This window comes from Crotalus tigris, unplaced genomic scaffold, assembly GCF_016545835.1.
Source record: "Crotalus tigris isolate CLP2741 ecotype Arizona unplaced genomic scaffold, ASM1654583v1 scf7180000020177.261782, whole genome shotgun sequence".
Classification (NCBI taxonomy): Eukaryota; Metazoa; Chordata; class Lepidosauria; order Squamata; family Viperidae; genus Crotalus; species Crotalus tigris.
Window position 1 is genome coordinate 219,075 of NW_024097893.1, and position 14,210 is coordinate 233,284.

A 14,210-nucleotide genomic window follows, 5' to 3' on the forward strand; every position below is an offset into this window, starting at 1 on the left:
CCCTCCCTTTTTCCTGCGAGGGAGGGAGGGGGGGCTGAGAGTCATTTCGGGCCCGTTTTCCCCCTCAATCACGTGATTTCCAAGCAGCGGCGGCGCCCGGAGACTTTCGCTTTCCTTCGCTTTCACTTTCCATTTCCGGCCATTCAGGAGAAGCGGCGGCTGGCTCCAGGCCTGGGAGACGGGGAATTGGGGGAGGGGGGGGCGGGGAGCCCCTCCCGCCCCCACTAAAGCAGGAGACCCCTTAGAGAGTCGCACCATGGACAGAGTGGGAAGGGACCTCAGAGGCCATCTAGTCCAACCCCCAGCTCCATCAGGAGATCCTCACAGTTCCAGAGTTGGAAGGGACCGCGGGGGTCATCTAGTCCAACCCTCCTGCTCGAGCAGGAGACCCTTAGAGAAGGACAGAGTGGGAAGGGACCTCAGAGGCCATCTAGTCCAACCCCCAGCTCCATCAGGAGATCCTTACAGTTCCAGAGTTGGAAGGGATCGCGGGGGTCATCTAGTCCAACCCTCCTGCTCGAGCAGGAGACCCTTAGAGAAGGACAGAGTGGGAAGGGACCTCGGAGGTCATCTAGTCCAACCCCCTGCTCGAGCAGCAGACCCTACACAGCACGATAGTTGGAAGAGACCTCGGAGGTCATCTAGTCCTATTCAAGCAGCAGACCCTACACAGCATGATAGAGCTTGGAAGGTATCCAGGAGGTCATCTAGTCCAACCCCCTACTCAAGCAGGAGATCCTTACAGAATCATAGGACACAGTTGGAAGGGACTTCAGAGGTCATCTAGTCCAACCCCCTGCTCGAACAAGAGACCCTTAGAGAATCATAGAATGAAAGAGCTGGAAGGGACCTCGGAGGTTATCTAGTCCAACCCCCTGCTCAAGCAGGAGATCCTGCGCAGCATGATAGAATTGGAAGGGACCTTGGAGGTCATCTAGTCCAACCCCCTGCTCAAACAGGAGACCCTGACAGAATCATAGAATGAAAGAGCTGGAAGGGATCCCGGAGGTCATCTAGTCCAACCCCCTGCTCGAGCAGGACACCCTTACAGAATCAGAGTTGGGAGGGACCTCGGAGGTCATCTAGTCCAACCCCCTGCTCAAGCAGGAGACCCTACGCAGCATGATAGAGTTGGAAGAGACCTCGGAGGTCATCTAGTCCCACTGAAGCAGCAGATCCTACACAGCACAATAGAGCTTGGAAGGGACCTCGGAGGTCATCTAGTCCAACCCCTGCTCCAGCAGGAGACCCTACACAGGATCGTAGAGTGACAGAGCTGGAAGGGACCTCAAAGGTCATCTAGTCCAACCCCCCCAGGCAGGAAACCTTATAAGGGCGATCTCCGCAGGCGGACAACAAATGCGCCCCCTCTCCCCAAGCAGGACCAACAGACCTTCTGGGCGGAACCCGCCCCCCTCCCCACTTTGGACAAAGGAAGCGCTGGGGGGGGGAGGGGCCATCTTGGAAAAATGGTGGGGGTGGGAAGGACGCCCATAACATCCCATAAGAGACCGGAAATAAACAGCCTCCTTATGGGAAGCGACTCCACCTTTTCCTGAGGGGGGGGCGCTGAGAGTCATTTTCCCCTCAATCACGTGGTTTCCAAGCAGCAGCGCCGCCCGGAGACTTTCGCTTTCCTTCGCTTTCACTTTCGGCTGGCTCAAGGCCTGGGAGACGGGGACTTGGGGGGGCAACGACCTCCTCCCGCCCCCACTTAAGCAGGAGACCCTTATAGAGTCGCACAATAAGAGAGTTGGAAGGGACCTTGGAGGTCATCTAGTCCAACCCCCTGCTCAAACAGGAGACCCTACGCAGCATGAGAGAGTTGGAAGGGACCTTGGAGGTCATCTAGTCCAATCCCCTGCTCAAACAGGAGACCCTGAATCATAGAATGAAAGAGCTGGAAGGGACCTCGGAGGTCATCTAGTCCAACCCCCTGCTCAAGCAGGAGACCCTACGCAGCAGGATAGAGTTGGAAGAGACCTTGGAGGTCATCTAGTCCAACCCCCTGCTCAAAGAGGAGACCCTGACAGAATCATAGAATGAAAGAGCTGGAAGGGACCACGGAGGTCATCTAGTCCAACCCCCTGCTGAAGCAGGAGACCCTTAGAGAATCATAGAGTGGGAAGGGACCTCGGAGGTCATCTAGTCTAATCCCCATTTCAGGCAAGTGATTGTCCAGTCTCTTCTTACTGGGCCAGTAGAGTCTGTGCCTTCTCCTTACAAAGCGTGTAAACCCAGTGAACGATATGCCTAAATGGTGTCATGACAGGGAAAACCACTCCGCAAAATGTAGATGAAAAAATTTAAGGTAAATCTGAATTTTGATCTGTATGGCAGTTCTTAGTGGGAACGGAAGGCCTCATCCGGTTGGGGATAAAATGGATCCCCTCCGAGGAACAATCTGAAGCAATTCCGTAGGGTTCTCCTGCTTGAGCAGGGGGTTGGACTAGATGATCTCCGAGGTCCCTTTCAACTCCCTCATTCTATAATTCTGTAAGGGTCTCCTGCTTGAGCTGGCGGCTTGACTAGATGATCTCCAAGGTCCCTTCCAACTGTGTGATTCTGCAATTCTGTGTGGGTCTCCTGCCTGAGCAGGGGGTTGGACTAACTGACCTCTGAGGTCCCTTCCCACTCTGTGATTCTGAAATTCTGTATGGATCTCCTGCCTGAGTAGCGGGTTGGACTAGATCAGTGGTTCTCAACCTTTTTATACGGCGATCCTGGTCATAAGGATGCGCCGCCCCCATGCACAGCGCCGCCCCAAGGGAAAAAAATGGCGGATCGCGTTGTTTGGCGACCCCCGTAAAATGGTTGTTCGACCCCAAATGGGGTCACGACCCAAGGTTGAGAACCACTGCACTAGATGATCTCCGAGGTCCCTCTCAACTGTGATTCTGCAATTCTTTAAGAATCTCCTCCTTGAGCAGGGGGTTGGACTAGATGACCTCCGAGATCCCTTCCAACTGTGTGATTCTTCAATTCTGCGTGGGTCTCCTGCTCGAGCAGGTGGTTGGACTGGATGACCTCTCAGGTCCCTTCCAGCTCTGTCATTCCACAAGGATCTCCTGCCTAAGCAGGGGGTTGGACTAGATGACCTCTGAGGTTCCTTCCCACTCTGTGATTCTGCAATTCTGCGTGGGTCTCCTGCTTAAGCAGGTGGTTGGACTGGATGACCTCCCAGGTCCCTTCCAGCTCTGTCATTCCACAAGGATGTCCTGCTCGAGCAGGGGGTTGGACTATGTTAGAGAATTTTAATTTCTCTAATTGGTGAAAAATAAATCAGAAGCTCTTACAGTTGACTGCATTTAGCTGATCCAAATAGCTTTATATTTATATAAAAATGTTTACAATACCATTCTTCTTTACAGCAACATAGCTTAATTGAAGACTTCTTACAGAGACAGACCACAGACAAAACTTTTGAGATTGGAAATCCAGCTCCTAACTCAATACTCCTTTTTTGCACAGACTCAGTAGCACTTTCCTCACATTGGCTGACTGAGTTACCACATGACTCTTCCTGTTCATGAATATTCCAACAGACTAGATGACCTCTGAGGTCCCTCCCAACTCTGTTATCATATGATTCTGCAAAGGTCTCCTACTTGAGTTGGAGTTGGACTAGATGACCTCCGAGGTCCCTTCCCACTCTATGATTCTGTAAGGGTCTCCTGCTTCAGCAGGGGGTTGGGCTGGATGACCTCCCAGGTCCCTCCCAACGTTGTTATCCTATGATTCTGTCAGGATCTCCTGCTGGAGTTGGGATTGGACTAGATGACCTCTGAGGTACCTTCCAACTTTGTTATCCCATGATTCTGTGAGGGACTCCTCCTTGAGCAGGGGGTTGGACTAGATGACCTCCGAGGTCCCTTTCAACTCCCTCCTTCTATAATTCCGTAAGGGTCTCCTGCTCGAGCTGGCAGCTCGACTAGATGATCTCCAAGGTCCCTTCCGACTGTGTCCTTCTGCAATTCTGCATGGCTCTCCTGCCTGAGCAGGGGGGGTCAGACTAGATGACCTCCGAGGCCCCTTCCCACTCTGTGATTCTGTAAATCTGCCAGGGTCTCCTGCCTGAACAGGGGGTCGGACGAGATGACCTCCGAGGTCCCTTCCCACTCCCTCATTCTATCATTCTGGAAGGGTCTGCTGCTCGAGCAGGGGGCTGGACTGGATGACCTCTGAGGTCCCTTGCCGCTCTTCTTCTTCTGATCGACCTCCCCTCCCCGCTTGGCTCTCTGGGGCCGACCCTGGCTGGTGGCCCAGACGGGTGGGGCGGGGGAGAGCTGGAGGGAGGACGAGACCCGCCCTTCTTTCCTTCCGGTCGCCCCCTGCTCTTTTTAGCGGCCGTCCCAAAGCGAAACCGAAGGGGCGGAGGAGCAGGTAGGCAGAGCGCGTCGTCCTTTCTTCTGCCCGGATCCCCTCCCGACTCAGGTGGGTCCCCAAGTCGGCTGCTTCTCCTGGCCGGGGGTCGCCAGCGGGGGGGGGCAGGTCCCTCCTTCCCCTCCCATCTAGGGGGGCGTCGGGGGGGGTCAGGGAAATTGGGGAGGGGGGAGGAAAGGCTGGTGGGAGGAGTCCTCCTTCCAGGCTGGGCAGCGGGGGGGGGACGTCTGTAGCTTTGGGGGGGGCTCCTTTTCTTTCCTTGTGGGAAGGGTCCCCCTTGGAGAGAGAAGAGGGGGGGAGGGGGGTTTCCTCTGCCCGGGGTCCTCCTGAGGTCCAGCTCCTTTTCCAAAGTTATGGGTTAGTCTTCCAGTCCGCTCCTCCGTTTGACAACAGAAGAAACCAAGTGAATATAAATCTCCCTGGGCCCCCAAGTGGTTCAACTCCCCCCCAAAAGGACACTCTTATTATTATTATTATTATTGTTGTTGTTGTTGTTGTTTTGTTGCTGTTGCTGTTGCTATTTCATTGTTTTTGTTTTTATTTTTATTGTTTTGTTTTTCTTTTATTGTTGTCGTTATTGTTATTATTTTTGTTTGGTTGTTTGTTTCGTTGTTCTTCTTATTATTATTATTACTATTATGACCATCATTTTGTATAGAGAAAAAGATCTGAGTCCACAACATCCTCAATTTCAACCGTGTGAATTCTCAAGCTTCCTCTTACCAATGTGTATTATGCATGCTAATTAATTAATAATAATATTTAAAGGAATGATTGTAATTATTTCATCTGGTATGACATGTGTGAGTTCTGGCACCCTTTTTTAATACAAAAAAAAAGGATAGATAGATAGATAGATAGATAGATAGATAGATAGATAGATAGATAGATAGATAGATAGATAGATAGACAGACAGATAGATATAGATGGATGGATGGATGACAGGATAGATAGATAGATAGATAGATAGATAGATAGATAGATAGATAGATAGATAGATAGATAGATGGATGATAGGATAGATAGATAGACAGATAAATATATATATAGATAGACAGAAATAGATAAATATATAGAGATATAGATAGATATGATAGATACAGACAGAGAAATAGATAGACAGATGATAGAAATAGATAGAGATAGATAGAGATAGATAGCTAGAGATAGATATGTAGATATAGATAGAGATAGACAGAAATAGAGATGATAGAAATAGGTGATAGAAATAGATATAGATAGATGATAGATAGAGATAAATTGATAGAGATAGATAGAGATAGATAGACAGAAATAGAGATAAAAATATAGAAATATAGATAGATGATAGTTTGAAATAGATAGATATGATAGAGATAGACTAAAGAAATAGTAAGATAAACAGATGATATAAATAGATAGAGAGAGATAGATAGATAGATAGATAGATAGATAGATAGATAGATAGTCGTAAGTTATAGGCTGCCCTTTTTCCATTTGAATCCCCTCCATTAACCTAATTAACAATAGAAACAGAATGGATATAAATAGAACGTAAAGAGATTATTTACATAAATGTGCCTGGACCCCAAATGGTTGAACTTCCCCCCCTCCAAAGAAAACCCTATTTTTTTTTTTTTTTTTAATAGAGAGGGGAAAAAAAAATCCGCCTGACTTCCCAGCCCATAATATCCTCATTTCATGGCTCCCCCGGGATTTCCTAAACTGCTCCGCCCTGAGAGAGCGGAGCTGAAACGCCACAGGGCAAAAGTGGAGAAGTGGCTGGGGTTTTTTGGTGTGTGTGTGTGTGTGTGTGTGTGTGTGTGTGTGTGTGTGTGTGTGTGAAGAGATCCAGGAGGCCCAAGGACCCCCCCAGCAATCTGGAACCCCCCCATTTTTAAGCCCTGCCACTGCAGCCGTTAGCTCAGCCTGGCCTTATCTTCCCTAAACGGACTGAAAATGAGGATCGTTTTTGAAGACAGGCGGGAGTTCCACATTTCGGTCGCTCAATGGGTGTTGTCCCGTGCTAATGACCATTCTTGCCCCTGTTGTTCAGTGAATCCCTACAGTCGTTAAGTCAGTCAGCCGGTTGGGAAGTGAATCGGGCTGTCCCCGTCGACTTCGCTTGTCCAAAGTTCGCAAAAGGGGATCGCGGCGTGCCTCGGACACAACAGGAATCATAAAGACGAGCCGGTGGCCAAACACTTGAATTTTAGTCACCGGGCCCCGGGGCATGCGGCAACAGTCGTAAGCGTGAGTCGAGTTTTTTTCCAGCGCAGTCGTAAGACACCTGGCAATGGCTTCGTATTTGTGACCGTGGCCGTGGCTCCTTTTGCGGCCTTCCGCCGAGCCACGTCAACGGGGAAAATCCGGATTCGCTTCACAAGCGGGTGACCAACGGCGATCCACTTAAGAGCTACAGCAAGGAAGGCGGTAAAATGGGGCCCAACATACTTAAGCGACGCCTCGCTTAATGACAGAACTATAGAACGCCGCGGTGGTTGTAACTCAAGGACTGCCTGTATTTAGGTTTGCCAACGGGCGGTCTTTGGCCTCACCTCTCCTCCCCTTTCTTTCTTCTCTGCTCTTTCTCCCGTGCTGCTGCACCTTCCCTTGCTTCCAAAAGATGCACTCACTCGCTCACTCTTGAAGCACTCACTCCCTTCTCGCTTTGCTCTTTCCTTCAGAGACCCTGAAGATCGGCGGAAGAGACTCCAGCTGCTGGCAAGATGGGTGCGGCTGAATCAGGTGAATCTCGGTTAGGAGAAGGGTGGGAGGTGCTGTCTTCTGACGCTGCCCTTCGGGAGGGGGGTCTCGGCTGCAGCCTGCTACCGGTCCGTGGCCGATTCACAACCGGGCCCCGTGAGTGACTGACTGGTGCGCGCGTGTGTGCTCGCGGGCATAGCCCCACTCACGCGAACGTCGCGTGGGTATTTGGGGCCTCACTCACACAAGTGTTGCGAGTGTTCTGGGCCTCACTCGTATGTCACACTCTTGTGCGAGTAACCAAGCCCTTGAGTGGCTGGCTGGTTCGTGCGTGTGTATGCAGGCACACAGCTCTACTCATGTGAGGCTCGCAGGCGCTAAGGGACTCACTCGCGCGAGTCTCGCAGGCGCCAAGTGCCTCACTCCCACGAATCTTACAGGCACTAAGGGCCTCACTTGCGTGAGCCTCACAGGCACTCTCGGCCCCAGTAAACAACTGGGCCCTTGAGAGGCTGGCTGGTGCGCATGTGTGTGTGTGCGTGTGTGTGTGTGCACATCCCCACTCGTGAGCATCGCGGGCGTTCAGGGCCTCAAATTGCGCAAGCGTTGCAGGCGTTTGGGGCCAAAGACAGAAACGTGTGGTACCAACACTGCTTACTTCCCTCCAAGTGGACATAGCACCCTTAAGGAGGACTCGTTTTGAGTACGGCTTCGTCAGCCCGCTACAAATCCGTCGGGTGGCGATGCTGCGTGTCCCACATTTTTTTTCTAGCTTACCAAGAAGTAGGTTGTGGTCTACTCTCCTGAACGCCTTGCTGAAACCCAGGTATGTGTATCCACAGCATTTCTCTGATCCGCTAATTTTTTTCACCTCATCAAAGAAGGCACAAAAGTGTGTCTGTTTTGCACAAAGCCATGTTGGCTTTTGGTTATGACCTTGTTTACCTCTAGGTATTTGTCAGATCATCGTTGCTTGATTATTTTTTCCAGAATCTTCCCAGGGAATGCTGTATGGCTGATAGGTGCCGTTTTTGAGAGGTGGGATTATTTATTCTCGCATATGCCTAATCTGTTTTTTACGGTGCCGTTTTTGAGACGCAGGGCTGTTTATTCTTGTGTATTTTGACTCGTATTCCGAATCTGTTTTTTACGGTGCAGTTCTTCAGAGGCGGACCTGTATATTCTCGTGTATTTTGACTCGTATTCCGAATCTGTTTTTTACGGTGCAGTTCTTGAGAGGCGGGCCTGTATATTCTCACGTATTTTGACTCGTATTCCTAATCTGTTTTTTTACGGTGCAGTTGTTGAGAGGCAGGACTGTTTCTTCTCGCCTATTTTGACTCGAGCGAAGCAGCTGTGCTTTCTCCCTGTTGCGTGTCGCCTTCTTTTTGCCGTTTTCTCCCCTCAGTTCTCTCCCGTGCGCGCGACGGGACGCCACTGACCGTTTTCTCCCTCTCTTCCCCCTTCCAATTCCAGACCTGAGGATCGTCCTGGTCGGCAAAACGGGCAACGGGAAAAGTGCCACCGGCAACACCATTTTAGGGAAGAAAGCCTTCAAGTCCATGATGGCGGCCAGGTCCGTCACTGCCAGATGTAAAATGATCAAGGGGAAACTCCCGGATGGAAGGACTCTGGCTGTGATCGACACGCCGGGCTTTTTCGATACGAAATATCCGACGCCGGTGATCGTTGCGGAAGTGAAAAGATGCTTGACCTTCTGCTCCCCGGGTCCCCACGTCATCATCCAGGTCATCCGTCTGGGCCATTTCAGCCAGGAGGAGAAGGAGGTGGCTAAACTTCTCAAAGACATCTTCAGCCTCAAAGCTAAGAGTTACATGATCATCTTATTCACCCGGAAGGAGGACCTGGAGGGGCGCTCTCTTCACGAAATGCTGTCCGGGGACGACGAGAGCTTGCAGGAGCTGAGGGATCAGATTCAGAGTTGTGGGAACCGGTGCCTGGCCTTCAACAACAAGGCGGTGGGGCGGGAATGGAAGGATCAGATCGACGAGCTAATCCGGATGGTGGACGAGCTCGTGCGCCAGAACGAATCCAGCCCCTTTTACACCAAGGAGATGTTGGAGGAGGACAAAAAAAACGCCCCCGAATGGCTGTGCAACATCCTGTGATCCCGGAGCTCCGGATGGATACGCCCTTCTGGCATGTCTGGACCGGAGAAGGTGGCCCTGGATCCCTTGGGCTGCGCCATTATCCCAAAGGCGCGGTTTTCTCGTCTTCCCCAAAAGGCCACTGGACTTCGTTTTTCCCCTGAAGACACTTCGCTTCACGGCCCAGAAGCTTCCTTGGTTCTGACGGGTCTTTGGTTACGACCAAAGAAGCTTCTTGGGTGGAGAAGCGTAATGTCTTCCGAGGAAAAACACCGAGAAAGTCGATTGGCCTTTTGGAAAAGCACCTTTGGGATAGCCCTGGCTTGGATGACTGAGAATCTCCATAGATTCTGTCAGAATAGAACGAGAAGGGACCTCGGAGGTCATCTAGTCCACTCTCCTGCTCGAGCAGGAGGCCCCATACAATTTGAGACTTTTGTTTTTAATAGAGAGGGGAGTGGCTGTCCAGTCTCTTCTGAAAAACCTCCAGTGACGGAGCGCCCGCAGCTTCCGGTGGCAAGCAGTTCCACTGGTGAATTGTCCTCACAGTTAGCAACTTTCTCCTTAGTTCCGGGTGGCTTCTCTCCTTGATTTAGTTTCCATCCGTTGCTTCTTGTCCTGCCTTCAGGCGCTTTGGAGAAGAGCTTGACTGCCTCTTCTTTGGGGCAGCCCCTCTTTGCTATTACCGATTTCCTTAGCTTCGCATAACTGTAACTTTGCTCTTTGTATCTCATGATTATGTCGATTGCTTTTTATTTAGTATCCTATTATGATTTATGTCGCTTGTTTTTTATTTAGTATCCTATTACGATTTATGTCGCTTGCTTTTCATTTAGTATCCTATTATGATTTATGTCGCTTGCTTTTTATTTAGTATCCTATTGTGATTTATGTCGCTTGCTTTTCATTTAGTATCCTATTGTGATTTATGTTGATAGCTTATTTCGTACCCTATGGCTATCACTAAGCGTTGTATCTTATGATTTAGGATGATCGCGTTTTATGATTTACGATCACGATTTACCACTTCTTACTTGTACGCACAGTGAGAGCTTAAGCTCCGGAGACAAATTCCTTATATGTCCAATCACACGAGGCCAATAAAGAATTTTATTATTTCTATTTCCATTTATTTCTATTTCCATTTATTTCTATTTGTATTGATTTCTATTTGTATTATTTCTATTTCTATTTATTTCTATTTGTATTTCTGTTTATTTCTATTTCTATTATTTCTGTTTCTATTTATTTCTATTTCTAATATTAATATTGCTATTTATTTTTATTTATTTCTATTTCTTTTTTATTTATTTGTATATCTATTTATTACTATTTCTATTATTTCTAGTCTATTTCTATTTTTATTTCTGTTATTTCTATATTTCTATTTCTTTTTCTATTTCTATTTCTTTCTATTTCTATTATGTCTATTTGTATTATTTCTATTTCTATTTATTTCTATTTGTATTTCTATTATTTCTATTTCTATTATTTGTATTTCTATTTATTTATATTGCTCTTCTATTTCTATTTATTTTTATTATTTCTATTTCTATTTATTTCTATTTCTATTTATTTCTATTTCTATTTATTTCTATTTCTATTATTTCTATTTTTCTATTTCTATTTATTTCTATTATTTCTATTTCTATTATTTCTATTTCTATTTATTTCTATTTCTATTTATTTCCATTTCTATTTCTTCCGCCCTATTCCAGGGCTGGATTGTGGGCAGGTGTCCAGTTCTCGCTGGGAAATCAAACATTCGGAACCGAGGGATATTTGGACCTTCAGCCCCGCAGGTTCTGAGGGGGTCCCCCCTACCCACATACCCCACCCCACCCCACCCTACCACAATGCACTCGTAAGGCAAATGACTTTTACAAACTTGGTGGAAATTTGCACAGGCGAAACCGTGGGGGGGGGGGAAACCCTACACAAAGGGCTCAGCAAATCGTTTGCAAAAGGCCTCCCCCCCCCCGGAAGGCACGAATTCAGCAGGACGTTTTCATGCCCTGGGTCCCGTTGCTGCTGAAGACGGGCACAGGCCACTGGTGGGGTGAGTCCGTGCGGTCTGCACGTTGCGATTCCTCGCCATCCAGTGGACCCGGTAGCTGAGTCCGAGGAATCAGAAGAGGAGGAGGAGGAGGGGCCTGACGTGATGTCCGAGTCAAGAGGAAGGGTCTGAGGAGCTCCAAGACTTAACAGTCGGACGAGGAGCCTGGCCCCTCTACTCGCACGCAGGCTGAGATGCAGCCTGAGTTGGACAGTGATGAAGAACAGCTGGGACAAATCTCGGATGCACGAATGCGCCGGCAAGCAAAACAAGTAGGACAAAGGGATGCGATGGGGCGGCTCCAAAGGCAAATGAGAAGGCATTAGGAAGCCACGCCTGGGCTGCATAATAAAAGGGGAGGGGTGGGAGGTGCTGGTGGCCGAAGGCCACCGTTCGTGTTGAGGAATCGAGTTTCTGTGTGAATTGTGCTTTGTTTGCCTTGGACGCGGACTCAGGTCTGTGAATAATAAAAGGGGATTGGTTTTTTCCCTGCGGTCCCTTGCTTGTTGGAAGAGGGGTTACTCCTTGTGAGCGTAACAAGGACTCGCGTGGGCTGGGACAGAACATGGCCTCTCAAACTGAAGCACAGACGATTCCTCGATGCACAACGCCCCATTCTTTTCCAGGTTGGCAGCCCAGATATGAGGGGAGGAGAGAAAGTGGGGGTAACTTTGCAGGAGGGGCAGGTGTGTGCACAGCATGAGTGCCCGCAACGTTCGCCGCGACACTCGGGCAAGCGGAGCTGGGAGCGCGCATGAGGAGGCTTGCACGAGTGGGACAACAAGCACGGACAACAAGACTCGTGGGACACACTCGTGAGTGGGACCATGAGTGCTCATAAGGCATGCGCACGTGGGACCACAAGCACCGGCAACAACGCTCATGGGACACACTCGTGAGTGTGATCACGAGTGCTCACAATGAGGCTCGTGTGAGTGGGACCACAAGCACGGGTAACAACACTCATGTGACACATTTGTGAGTGGGACCACAAGTGCTCACCATGAGGCTCGCGTGAGTGGGGGCCGCAACCGCCCACAAGGCACGCGCAAGGGAGGCTGCGACTGCCCACAATGCTTGCAGTAACCCTCATGCTAGAAGGCACAGCTCCATGACACGGTCCTTTCGGCAGTTCCAAGAAGGCCCCCACACACCCGTTTGCACCACTCGGGTGACTCCGAGGACACAGAAAAGCCTCTAAGCGGCCTCAACGCCTCTCTCAAAAGGAGGCAAATGGCCAGCTGTCTGCAAGGAGGATAACTCCTTCCATTCCCCACCATCCGGTCCGAGCTGAAGAAGCTTCTTGGATGGGAAGGGAAACATCTTCAAAGGAAAAACGAGAAAAATCCAGTTGCCTCTTAGGGAAAAAAAAATCAATCATTCCTTCACGTCAATTTCTAGCGTGGGTTCAGACCGTGTGTGTATGTGTGTGTGTCCTCCGGTGATCCCATGCTTATCTCAGACAAAGACATTCCAAAGTGGCATGTAGCCAGGCTATCCTGTGATGACCTTAGGAGCTTCTCCTCCTGACGTGTTAACATGGAATTCACTGAATAGCTAAACTACATTACCCATAAGCCATCTCGTAAGGAGACAGCGCTTAACCTTAGCAATGCCAAACATTCTAACGTACATGTTGAGTCCTCAAGTCAACGGCGAATGAATAGAACACATTCTGTAATTCCAACAGCCTTTGATTCTCAGTAGTTCTCTCTCCGACACAACTCTGAGGCTCGCAGGCCTCTCTGTCTCCTTTAATAGAATCCCCGGGCAAAAAGGTAACAAACGGGCGCGCTTCTGTGCCTCGCGCATGCGCGCAACGCCGGCACCACTCAGTCTGGTCCTCGGCAGCTTGAAACTGCCCGGGACCATTGCAATGTCCCGAGCCTGCCTTTGCAGGCTCCGGACACAACACCCCTTCCCCCCCGGATGAAACTTTATTAAACTATATCAGTGGTTCTCAACCTGTAGGTCGGGACCCCATTTGGGGTCGAACGACCATTTCACGGGGGTCGCCAAACAACGCAGTCCGCCATTTCCCCCCCCCCTTTTCCTTAGCTGTGCTACTCCCTTTTATTCTATTGGCTTTTGAAAGCCAATAGAATAGACTCTCTTGAATAGAGTCTAATTCTATTGGCTTTCAAAAGCCAATAGGAATTGTCCAGGCTGTCTCTGCCCTGCTGAGCCCGCCAAAAGTCCCATTCTGCAAACAGTGCTGCACCAGTTGAGTAGTCCTCGACTTACGACCGGTTGGGGGTCGTGGCATTAAAAAGATTGACAACCACTGAACTATATGGATAGATATACGCGACCTCAAGACGAGCGTGGTGTGCTGTCCAATGGGACTTGCACATTTGTTGCAGCTACTTACTAGCCACACTACAGTATGGTAGCAGGCTATTGTTTTGGAATTAGGTGCCCAACGCCTGCAGTTCCAAGTTCCCCAACAGCAGGCACCCTCTTCACCTCCCTTGCTTTGACAGCAAGGTTACAAAATCTTCCAGGTATTTGGGAGATCTTTCAACTCTCTGTGACCTCCTCAGATTTTCGAGAACTCCCTAAATCATCCTGTGCAGAGATTGGAGTGGAGTTGCCCCCTCTTTTAAACCCCGGTGGTCCCCGTGACCTGGGTCCCGTTGCCTGGTCTGCTTGCTTGCCCACCGGGCTCGTCAGACCAGGACTTTGCTCCCCACTGTACCTGGTTGACCTGCCTAACTGCAGGCTCTCGAGCCCCACTAGCTTTTGCAGGCTCAGGACACAACACCCGTTCCCCCCCGGATGAGACTTATTAACTATATAGGTAGTTATACGCAACCTCAACACGAGTGTGGTGTGCCAACCCAAGGAACCTGCACATCTGTTGCAGCTACTCACTAGTCACACTACAGCATGTACCTGGTTGAGCTGCCTAACTGCAGGCTCTCGGGCCCCACTACGTGCCCGCCAGGATTTGACATTTCTGTGGTACTCTCCAAGT

General features: G+C 49.6%; 1 protein-coding gene across 3 annotated transcripts; it reads left to right on the forward strand.

Moving 5' to 3' along the window:
• The first annotated feature begins 4,299 nt into the window (after positions 1-4,299).
• Positions 4,300-9,565, forward strand: LOC120318311 (GTPase IMAP family member 9-like). 3 transcript variants are annotated; one of them, XM_039365744.1, is made up of 3 exons: positions 4,300-4,434; positions 7,051-7,111; positions 8,546-9,565. In XM_039365744.1, the coding sequence occupies exons 2-3, from the start codon at positions 7,093-7,095 to the stop codon at positions 9,196-9,198; spliced, it is 672 nt and encodes a 223-aa protein (XP_039221678.1). In that variant the 5' UTR covers positions 4,300-4,434; positions 7,051-7,092; the 3' UTR covers positions 9,199-9,565. The 3 variants fall into 3 exon arrangements, with proteins under 3 accessions (XP_039221678.1, XP_039221679.1, XP_039221677.1); XM_039365745.1 differs by having other exon boundaries at positions 4,303-4,383; XM_039365743.1 differs by having other exon boundaries at positions 4,311-4,434; positions 8,540-9,565.
• The last annotated feature ends 4,645 nt before the right edge of the window (positions 9,566-14,210 follow it).